This window comes from Sprattus sprattus, assembly GCF_963457725.1.
Source record: "Sprattus sprattus genome assembly, chromosome: 21".
NCBI classification, from domain to species: domain Eukaryota; kingdom Metazoa; phylum Chordata; class Actinopteri; order Clupeiformes; family Clupeidae; genus Sprattus; species Sprattus sprattus.
The window spans coordinates 6,588,465-6,599,667 of record NC_137919.1 but is presented as its reverse complement, the minus strand read 5'-3'; the positions used below and the strand labels follow the sequence as shown (position 1 = coordinate 6,599,667).

The 11,203-nt window shown below is 42.3% G+C and overlaps 1 protein-coding gene across 1 annotated transcript in view; it reads right to left on the bottom strand.

Annotated features, from left to right (window-relative positions):
• The window catches only part of tmem102 (transmembrane protein 102), a gene marked incomplete at its 3' end in the record, with an annotated part of 17,542 nt that extends 7,042 nt beyond the window's left edge, over positions 1-10,500 (bottom strand). The window contains exons 1-2 of the mRNA XM_080859777.1: positions 10,386-10,500; positions 8,178-8,389 (exon numbers count right to left, since the gene is read on the bottom strand). Coding sequence (XP_080715903.1) covers positions 8,178-8,379 — 202 coding nt within the window. The 5' untranslated portion in view covers positions 8,380-8,389; positions 10,386-10,500. The remainder of the gene's footprint in view (positions 1-8,177; positions 8,390-10,385) is intronic.
• Between the last annotated feature and the right edge of the window lie 703 nt (positions 10,501-11,203).

Here is an 11,203-nt window from a genome sequence, read left to right as displayed (position 1 = left end):
TTGGCCCCGACAGCTGCCGACGCCGAGCAGGCAGCGGTTCGCGGGAGCTAACAGGTCCACGTGTTCATCATCCACAGCCCGCACGGCATGGCTGTCAAAATGTGCCCGTGAAAAACGGCAACACCGGGTGTCTCTCACGGCTCCTGCTTCCCATCGGCACGGACTGAGGTTACAACAGCTCAATCATCACAAGCGAAAAGTCCGCCGGGCGAAATCCAATTAATATGCCATCGAGGGCACCAAGGTGGAGTGGGATAGAGAGCAAAACGTGAGAGCGTTTCATTAAGTGTGCTAACCCAATTAGCATCGCAGATGGGCCCACACCTGCACTTATGCACTAACTAACATATGCTAAACCGCCAGTGTTGAGTAAACATGGTTACACAAAATTCTGATTCATGTGATGACGGGTTGCTGAACACTTCACATCTGGACGGCACTTATTGCAGCAGTCCCATGGGATGAGAGGGGGAAAGATTACAATATTATGATATTTTCCCAGACACACCTCTTGGCTGTTGAGTTGTGCAACAGAGGAGGCCTAGCAGCAGGAGCCGTCCTGATTATTCTGGAGAGCGAGATTCGGGGGTGACCCCTCCGTGTGACCCCTCTGTGTGATGTTTGAGCTGGGGCGCGGGCAGGCTGGTGTAACTCCTTAGGGGAGTGCGGGCATGTTATAAGTTTGCTTTGATTATCTGGTTTCCTCGGGTCTGTTTTGTTTTCGTGTTGTTTATCGCCTTAAAAAAATCCATGGTACCTCTTGACCTTCACCGCAGGAGATCTACTGAGAGGAGAAACACAGTTCTATGCCACTCCCCTTTAGAACCTCTCCTTTTCCTTCCTTCTTTCTCTGTCTCTCTCTCTCTCTCCCTCCCTCTTCTCATCATATTCTCTCTTTTCTGCAAAATTCTTTTGAAATCTATAAAAATCGTCATGGTACAAAAGAAACATTGCGATTAATTAGATCTATAGGGAGAGGAGGCTATGGGCAAAGCTTACTTGCACGCAGGCATGCATGCACACACACACACACACACGAAAAATAAATGCTAATGTTGACTGACTGGTGGGAGATTTAGAGTCAAGAAGTGATGAGGTATTCCCCCTTTCTGTTTCTTCCCCTCTATATGACCATCCCTCCAGCAAAACACAGGCTATAACACACACACACACACACACACACACACACACACACACTATGACCAACCCTCCAGCCAAACACAGGATATAAAAAAGATGTCCGCTGTTAGCATTCCCAAGGCTGAACAATGCAAAGCTGCTTTCCATCATGGATAGATAAGGGCTCAGATACACATACGCGTTTTTGTAAAAACGGGACGCGAGCAAATGCATTGATTCCTATGGTACGGCGCGTTTAAAGCGTGCGCCCCTTCTCCACCACGCGTTGCGTCTTTGAAGCGTTTTTTTAGGTGCGCTTAAAAGTTGAACTATTCAAGGTAAGGAAGCAAGAGAAGAAGCCTGACAGACTGCAGGAAAAATGGACAGGACCAAAGAAATATCTTCGTGTATATTGCACGCACGCACACACTCCACACACACAGACACACACACACACGCATGTACGTATGCACACACACACACACACACACACACACACCTCATAAATTGATTCTCAAAGAAACCCATGCTGTGAATTTTGAATCTCGTAGTGGTGGTGCCAACCCATTCAAACCTTTCCGATTGAAAGATTAAAGAAACACGCAGCAGACGAGAAGTAACGGCGGGCCGCGCTGCTGAAGACGCTGGTGTGCGTATCAGTGTGTGAGGGCCTTCAGATAAGCCAAGTGTGAAGACTACATGGTGGTTGTTATTATTCTCATTAGACATCATCATCATCATCATCATCAATATCATCATCATCATCGTGCAACACAGAGCATCCGTTTCAATGCTTTTAAACTCATTAGAGCCTTTCCTTTTGTTGTGACCTTGGCAACAAAACAAATGCATATTTCATGCAGGTCTAGAAGATGATCTCTAAGGAGTTATGTAATTGATGATAAATAAATAATCTTTCTGACTTGTTTTCCCATTATTTCCCCCTTTTTTGTCAAGGCCTAATTAAAAAAAAGAAGACGATGACTACTTAGCAATCATAGCATTATTACAGAACTCCAGAGATTGCATAATAAGGACCACAGTGAATACTTCTTTGCAGCTATCCAGATGAATTTTGTAAATTTTTAAACACTGTTACACTTCAAATAGAAAGCTAAATGTCTCTGATGTCCAGGTCTCTTTGTTTAAAGGCAACCGTCTGAAATATTACACGGACTTTATGCCATTGTGTTAAACCAACCCTGACCCCCCTTTTTCACACTCTACTTACAAGGCTAATCCCTAGAACACAGATAGAGACGCCTACAGACAGAGAGGGATTTCCAGAAAGAAACTTAAAGAGATAACTGTCTTCTGGGTAATACTAACATTTTATCAGAAAACTGCGAGCACATGAAAGGGAGATTGATGAATAGCTCCCTTTAAGCATCTTCTGTGCATCTTCCATTAACTGCATCACTCCCCCTTATTCTCTCCTCAGCATCACAGTCCACAGAAGCATCTGGTTTTATGAGAGAGGGAGAAAGGCCATCCTTAAAAATATCCAAATATTTTCCAACATCCAAATTGAACTAGAAAATGCATTTCCTGAAGGAAATACCAGTGCATGAAATGCAAAGGTTAAGAAAGGAAGAAGAACAGAAAGAAGAGTGAAAGAAGGAAAGAAGAAAGGAAAGAAGAGTGTAAGAAGGAAAGAAGAGTGAAGAAAGGAAAGAAAAGTGGAAGAAGGAAAGAAGAGTGGATGAAGGAAAAAAGAAAGGCAAGAAGAGTGGAAGAAGGAAAGACAAAAGGAAAGAAGAGTGAAGAAAGGAGAGAAGAGTGGAAGAGGGAAGAAGAAAGGAAAGAAGAGTGAAAGAAGGAAAGAAGAAAATAAAGAAGAGTGAAGAAAGGAAAGAAGAGTGGAAGAAGGAAAGAAGAAAAGAAAGAAGGGTGAAATAATGAAAGAAGAAAGGAAAGAAGAGTGAAGGAAGGAAAGAAGAGTGGAAGAAGGAAATAAGGAAAGAAAGAAGAGTGAAAGAAGGAAAGAAGAAAGGAAAGAAGAGTGTAAGAAGGAAAGAAGAGTGAAGAAAGGAAAGAAAAGTGGAAGAAGGAAAGAAGAGTGGATGAAGGAAAAAAGAAAGGCAAGAAGAGTGGAAGAAGGAAAGAAAAATGGAAGAAGAAAATAAGAAAGGAAAGAAGAGTGGAAGAAGGAAAGAAGAGTGAACAAGAGTGGCTCTGGATGAAGAGATAAAGAGAGAGTGAAAATATTGAAAAAAGGAGATAAAAATGGAGTGAAGAAGAGAGATTGAGTGTGAGAGAAAGTTGACAGAGAGAAAGATGGAGAGATGGAGAGAAAAAAAAATAGAGAATGGATGGTGTCTTAATGTTCCTAGTTACAGTTAAATTGAGAGGGACAGAGAGAGAAGAGGTTCTTTGGATTTGGCACAGGTGTCAGTGAAGCATACTAAGGCAGAAGGCAGTAACTTCTATGTTAAAGCTCAGTGGTATGATAACAATGGAATAATGACCCTATTAATTAATCAGTAGTAATACTATTTCATTTATCACAATTACCAATACAATGATTATCACACACACACACACACACACACACACACCATTGAATTATCACATTAAGCACATAAAACAATGAACTTGAATTGTCACATGAAACACATAAAACATCTATGTCAGTCCATTGGGGTGTGTGTGTGTGTGTGTGTGTGTGTGTGTGTGTGTGTGTGTGTGTGTGTGTGTGTGTGAGAGAGAGAGAGAGAGAGAGAGAGAGAGAGAGAGAGAGAACGATAGAGAATGAGGCCCATTTTCCCCCTCCACATGCCCCCGCTCGCCAAGCGAAGTTACCTGATTTAGATGCACCTTTTTCGGACTAGCCACAGGCACTGGGTGGGGGAATAGCCCGATAGCTTAGCATATCTGCCATGCAATTCTAATGGTAATGCTACCTAGCTTGGTATGCTAACTGTCGGTAGCCTATACATCGTGAAATCAACCAAAATACTGATGTCACTGGCTTTAATTTGATAATGGCATGTTAGTAGTACATTTAATATCAGTACATTTGTTTAATTACTGCTGATATTTTACAAATACGTCAAAAACTCATTTTTGACCAAACTTGAAGTTACGGTCTTTTGCCTTAGAAACTTGAAGTTACGGTCTTTCGCAGAGTAAAGCACAGGTGCAAGCCAGTTTAAAGACCCTATTATGATGTCATAATGGCCCAATGTAAGTCAATGGGAGAAATTTATATTCGTTTTTCTTTAATATCTTAAAAAGTATAAAGTTTAGAAAAGTGAAAAATACATAGCATAAGTGTCGTTTACAAGACCTACGCGACAAAGTTTGAATGAAGTTTCTACGTTAAGTGGTTCGGGCTGAATTAATCGCAGAAAAAGGTAACAAGAATAAGAAGAAGAAGAAGCCTAGGAATAACAATACAGGGCATTTCATGCACTGTAATTACTCTATTAGCAGAGTAGCAAAGAGGACCTATTAGGAGCTATTATAATATTGTAATTGTACAGTCCTCTAATAGGTCCTCATTGCTAGTTTAAGACATGGTTGATGTGCCATATGGGAAATTCCTGCCCTGCTCAGCCTCAACAGAAAGTTATAGTCAGCAGATCGAACAGCGTTTTTGATAGAGTCGGTAGAGTTATGGCAAACCCAACATCATTTTAAGGATGGCCTGAGAGGAAATGTACAACACTGAAGACATAAAATAGATTTAGAAAGACATATGGAGACAGAGACTGTAGACTGTGAGAGAACGATCTTCAAAGAGTGTGTATGAGTGTGTGTGAGAGAGCGAGAGAGTGAGTGAGTGAGTTAATAAGTGTGGGAGAGAAAGAGAAAGCGAGTGTGTGTGTGTGTGTGTGTGTGTGTGTGTGTGTGTGTGCGTTTGAGTGTGTGTGTGCAGGAGAAAGTTGTGTCAGAAACATAAAAAAGAGGGCTACGGGTTGAACATAGAGAGAGCAGGTGCGTACGTGTGTGCCTTATTCTCTACTCAGTGTCTACCTGTTTATCTTTGCTGCATGCCTGAGGTCTCTCATTATGGTCACGTCATGCCCAATTCTAATTAATTGATTATGGTCAGTAACTTTATTCAATTTATGTCACATAATTACTGACTAAACACACAGCCTCCACTGAGTGAGCCACATCAGGGTCTTGCTCAAGGAGGAGAAGTCGGCTCTAACTAGCAACCTTCCGATAGCTGAACGACTCCTGGGCATTAAATATCCAAAAGGTACCTTTCTGGCTCTACCGGCTAGATACAAACTGGTATCTGCTTGAGACACAACCTTTCCACTCCTCATCTCTCATAGCTTTTAGTTTATTCCTCCCTGCCATTGAACCCCTGTTCATTTACATCCAACCCTACTGTGCTCTCCACCCTAGAAATACTGGATCAATTTTGCTGCCCCAGTGAGTTCACATCAGCTCGAGTTCCGAAATGGGAACAGTTCTACTCGAAATGGGAACCTTTCTTATAATATTCCAATTTTGCTGCCCCAGTAAGTTCACATTAGCTCGAGTTCCGGAATACAGTTCTACTCGAAACTGGAACCTTTCTTGTCATATTTGAAGAGTCCTACAGAACTGCCCACTGTTGCGGGCATTTGACTGGAAATGGGGATTTGCTTTTTTTCTCTCTCTTTCACGCACGTTTTTTTTTTAAACATTGATTACCTCATATATTAGTTGATGCATTGTTAATGGGTGTATTGTGAACCATCTAACATGTGTGTTGTAGGCACGTGCATTGGAAGAGGTATGGCTGTGAAAATGCGCACTTGGAATGTTGTATTGTGAACACATCAGCTGCCAGGGTGCGTTCAGTGTGGGTGGAATAGATAGAGAAAGAGAGAGAGAGAGAGAGGGAGAGAGAGAGGAGGGGGGAGAGGAGAGATGGAGAGGGAGGGGAAAGGAGAGAGAGAAAGAGTGGAAACTTGTTGAAAGAAAAAAAAAGAGAGGGATTGTAATGCAGTATGTAACCTGTATTGTATTATTCCTGCACTAAAATGTTTTTTTTTTTTTTTTTTAAGAAATGTGAAACTATAGTCCCCAAGAGATACTGCAGCTTCAGCAAGATATCAGAAAGGATAGGGAGAGTGGGGTTGCTAAGCTTACTGAAAGAAAAGTGATTTCTTTTTTTACAAAACAAAAATACATTAAAAGCAAGACATTCTAGTGGAAATGGAGAGGAGGAGGGAGACGGACAGACAGAGGATAGAGAAAGACAGAGAAAGAGAGAAAGTGAGAAAGTGAGAGAGAAAGAAAAAGAGAGATAAAAAGAGAGGGAGAGAGAGAAAGTGAGAGAGAAAGAGCAAGCGAGAGAGAGAGAGAGAGAGAGAGAGAGCGAGAGAGAGATAAAGTAAGGTTGACTGTCACCTAATCCAATATTTGACAGGATTACAGAGAACGGTTGCGATCATATTTCTGGGCAAACAATAGCACCTAGCTCAGCCAAACGCGGCTCTCTGTTCAGAGACACTGTCACAGAAATGAGGAAGACAACGAGCCTGTGCCGAGTTGCCCGCTAGCATGGCACTCATTGGGGCACTGCGTGGTGGGTGGGCGGCTGGGTGTTGAGGGGGTGAGTTTAGGGGGTTGGAGAGAGGATGAAGAGGAAGACAGAGAAAGAGAGAAAGTGAGAGTGAGAGAGAAAGTAAAAGAGAGAGAGAAAGAGAGGGAGAGAGATAAAGTGAGCTACAGAGATAAAGTGAGAGAGAACGAGCAAGAGAGAGAGATAGAGAGAGAGAGAGAGAGAGAGAGGAAAAGAGAGAAATAGTGTGTGATATGAGAGACGGATGAGAGAGGGAGGTGGGAGAGCGGGGGGGGGGGGGGGGTAGGTCTGTGGAGAGACGCTTAAGAGAAGAGACTGAGGAGGAGTGATAGTGTGTGATCGGCGAGACGGACAAGAGAGAACTGGAGCGATGAGAAAGACGCTCCCCTGCTGAAGAGGCTTTGATGCGTGATGCAGAGAGGGACGTGAGGGGAAAAACACTCGGCACAAGGATAAAGAGAAGAGTGCCACCTATTGGCCACTGAACACGCTTCCAAAACACACAGGCACACACACACACCACACACACACACCTCCAGGAACATGCAGCGCACCTCTTATATTTGTTTGACAAGATAATCACACAATGTTATTCTTGGACTGATATGTAAAGTGGTTTCGTGATCTAAGAATTATTATTATTTATTTATTTTTTTACAACTGTAGGGATTTTTTCTTCTGTAATAGAGAAGTGGATAAATATGCTACAGTGTGTACAAAACACATTTCATTTTACTCATTTCAGACTAGTTTCTGTTTGAGTACAATAAATTGCTGAGGCAAGTACCTTTTTTTGTCCAACAAGTAATACGAAACTGCTGGATCCTTGTTTGCAAGATAAACTATACTTTTAGCAGAAAGACAAACACATAATACTTGCTATCAATGCACATTTGGAGGGGGGGGGGGGGGGGACTAGGCCATTGTAAATAAGTATAAATAATAATAATAATAATAATAATAAAAAGACACATGCCTCAAATACCTTTGTGCCTCTATTAATAACACTGAGACTGGTCTACCATCTATAGGATTTCACTAAAAGTAAACAAACGCTGAAAATGAATGTTATGCATTCATAAATGTTAATTACAGAGCTGAGTGAGCCCAATGCTTTTTTCCAGTTACATTTTTCAATACAATTTTGCATTGTAGGCTATTTACTTGGCTCTAACACTGTGAGCAGACAGTACAAATTAATTTGGCATTTCCAGCTTTGTAAAGTAGCTTTGTACAGGAAACACATAAACACACACTCGAAGCACGTTCAAGTCTGCCGTCTACACACATACGTGTGTGAGTGCACTGACCAGTCACTGAAAACAACCTCTTTGGCCAGAGTGCACACTCAAAGTCTCTCTTTCTTTCTTTCTCTCTAACACACACACACACACACACACACACACACACACACACACACACACACACACACACACACACACACACACACACACACACACACACACACACACACACACACACACACACACACACACACACACACACACACACACACACACACACTTACCGAGCATGTTAAAGATGAAATCTTTGGCGGTGTGGACCTCCAGGGCCGTCTGATCCCCGAACTCGCACTGCTCCAGCTGCACCAGCTCCAACACCTGCGCTGAGAGCTGCTCCAGCGCCGTGCCCGACCGGAAGTCCACCTCCGAGGCCCGCTTGGCTGGTCCTGGGCCCCGCGGGCCCACAGCACTCATTAGGGTCTCCATTGAACATAACCTGGACCGGGCGCAGAGGGGAACCACATGAGACAGAGAAGGGAGGGGGGGGGGCAACCGAAAGACAGAGATATTTATTTTATTATTATACAGCACTATAAAACACTATTGGATTTTGCACAAATGGGGGGGCTCTTCTCATTGCAGCTTCTCCACCATTGTAGATGAGGGTCTTTTTTTCCCCTCAAGAGTGGGTCTTATCGAGGCTTAAAGAAAAGCCTAATACAGGAAGAGCAAAAGACACAACGCTGACACGGTGAGGGACGTGGGGAAGAGAGGGGCAGAGGGGGAGAGAGGGGAGAGAAAGAAACAGGAGGAGGCAAGAGAGAGGAAGAGGAAGGAGAGGAGACAGAACAGACAGGGAAGAATAGAGAACGATCAAACAATCAAAGATCGAAGGAGAGAGAGAGAGAGAGAGAGAGAGAGAGAGAGAGAGAGGAAGAGGAAGGAGAGGAGACAGAACAGACAGGGAAGAATAGAGAACGATCAAACAATCAAAGATCGAAGGAGAGAGAGAGAGAGAGAGAGAGAGAGAGAGAGAGAGAGAGAGAGAGAGAGAGAGAATGCATTCTACGAATACTGTTACATCCCTGTAGTTCTACATCATAAATCAAGGGCTGTATTTTGCATTATCACAGCAGTTTAGGGAAACAGCACACAGCAAGGCATACGCTACAGTTTAAATGAATAAACAAAGGGAAGCTGTCATAATTAAAAGGAAAATATTTATGGGCTACCACAGTATTCTTTAAACATTTGTGGGGGAACTGTATACATCCTACCATGACTAAATGTTGTACGTAGGCTACGTATTGTGTGTGTGTGTGTTTATATATATATATATATATATATATATATATATATATATATATACATATATATATATATATATATTAATTACAGTTCAACATAAAGCAAATGCTGCCGTTAGATTTATAGATACATTCTTATTGGCAAATCAATTGTCCAAAACAAATATTATAAGGTATAATGATGAACAATTTCAATACTAGCATGCATCAAAACTATAAAAATACCCAGTCTACGCTATTACGGCTACTAAGGCTACAGCATGCATAGGTAATACGTAATGCACCCACTAAATATTTTGTAACACACCATATATATATTATATGTATATAATAACTAGGGTCAAAAAAGCAATCTGGATCATCTAGTTTCTCATTCATTTGACGCACCTGGAGTCCAATGTTTAATACGTGTGTTGCACTTGACTACAGAGCAAGTGCGCCAAGTGGAAAATAGAATATTTAAAAGAGACTAGAGGAGCCATGTCCATCCGCAGCAAACACGGTAGAATTTGATAACATCAACGTTGGCGTCCGCTACTAACCTTAATCAGATAATAGATAACTTTGAGAAATACTACAGGAGAAGAAACTATAAGGCACCGATCAGAGTTTAAAGAGTTAACGTTCATTCTGAACTGTTGTACTACATCAACTGTAGTTTTGACACCATTGAACAGCTCCTGAGTCTATCGTGTAAATTCCACTGTGGGTATTAGCAACTTTGTACTGTTATCAGTGTTACGTTACTCGGACATTACCTCCTTCCCCCGTTTGCTAGCTATGTAGGTCAACTAGCTTGCAAGATTAAGTGGCAGCAGCAAGCTAATTAGCTAACAAAGACAGCTATCGATTTGGTCAAATGGCAAGTTCAACTCCATCATGAAAAGCAACTTGTCTTTGGGCAACTAGCGTCAATTGTGTTGTGATATAGCTTATGACAGTAGCTGTATTGCACTTCTTGAGAAGAGCACCTGCTTTTCTTGACACTACCTCACGCGCAGGGTCCGTGTGCAATTCACATTCCCCGTTTCTGGTCAAGCGGCTCAAATTAGCTAGCTCTTTTGCTAACGAGACAGGTGGGAATAAATGCACCGAGAGCTAGCGTGCTAACAAGCCGTATCGACGACACAAACTGAGGTTTTAAAAATCCTACAAGGAGCCAAGATTATGTTATGTTGAACACACCCTTCTGCTGGTCTGAAGTTGTGTCTTATCTCCGGGGGTGTTCGGCTCGATTGGCGCACTGGTATCCGATTTCTCGTCCCGTCATTTCCAACAGGTCCCAGGCGCTCACCTTCCCCCTAACAACACAAACTCCGGAAACACTGTGCCAGTACTGAGAATCTTGGGAACGGTAGTATACAAAGTAGGCAGCACTTGGCACTTGAAACTACAACGCGTTGTCCCTTATAAAATCCGGGACTCTGACTAATATTGTGGACTGTACTCTCAAACTCTAATTGGATTTGCAAATGTTTCTGCATTAGACTATATAGCTCTTGTAACCAGATTAAATACTTCAGTTCTCGAATCAAATGGTATTGTTTTCTAATCAAAGAATTTACCAGTGAAGAAATAACAATTGTATGAATGGCAAATCAGTTGCATTTTCTCTAATTCCCAATTTATTTTAATTTTTTTAAGAGTTATACATGGAACAGAGCCCAGGTTGAGCACAACATGAACATCCCCCATTCATTGCTTATATTCCCTAATACGGCTTATTTTCATTACAGAATGTAGCTGTTTGCCCACTTAGAGCAGAAGCACAGAATCGCCCCCTCACACTGACTATAAATCGATTGACACCCCCAGTTTCCAGAGCGAGCGAGAGAGAGGACCCAAGAAAAGCGGTGCAGTCTTATAGGATACAAACTGTCACCACGGGCTCCTTTCTCGAACGAGGCCTCTGACAGCATTTAAAATTCTTCCTCTTCTCCACCTCTGCATTTTTCCTCCTCTTCTTCAGGAGGTGAGGAGTGATCAAAAGACTTTCAATCCAC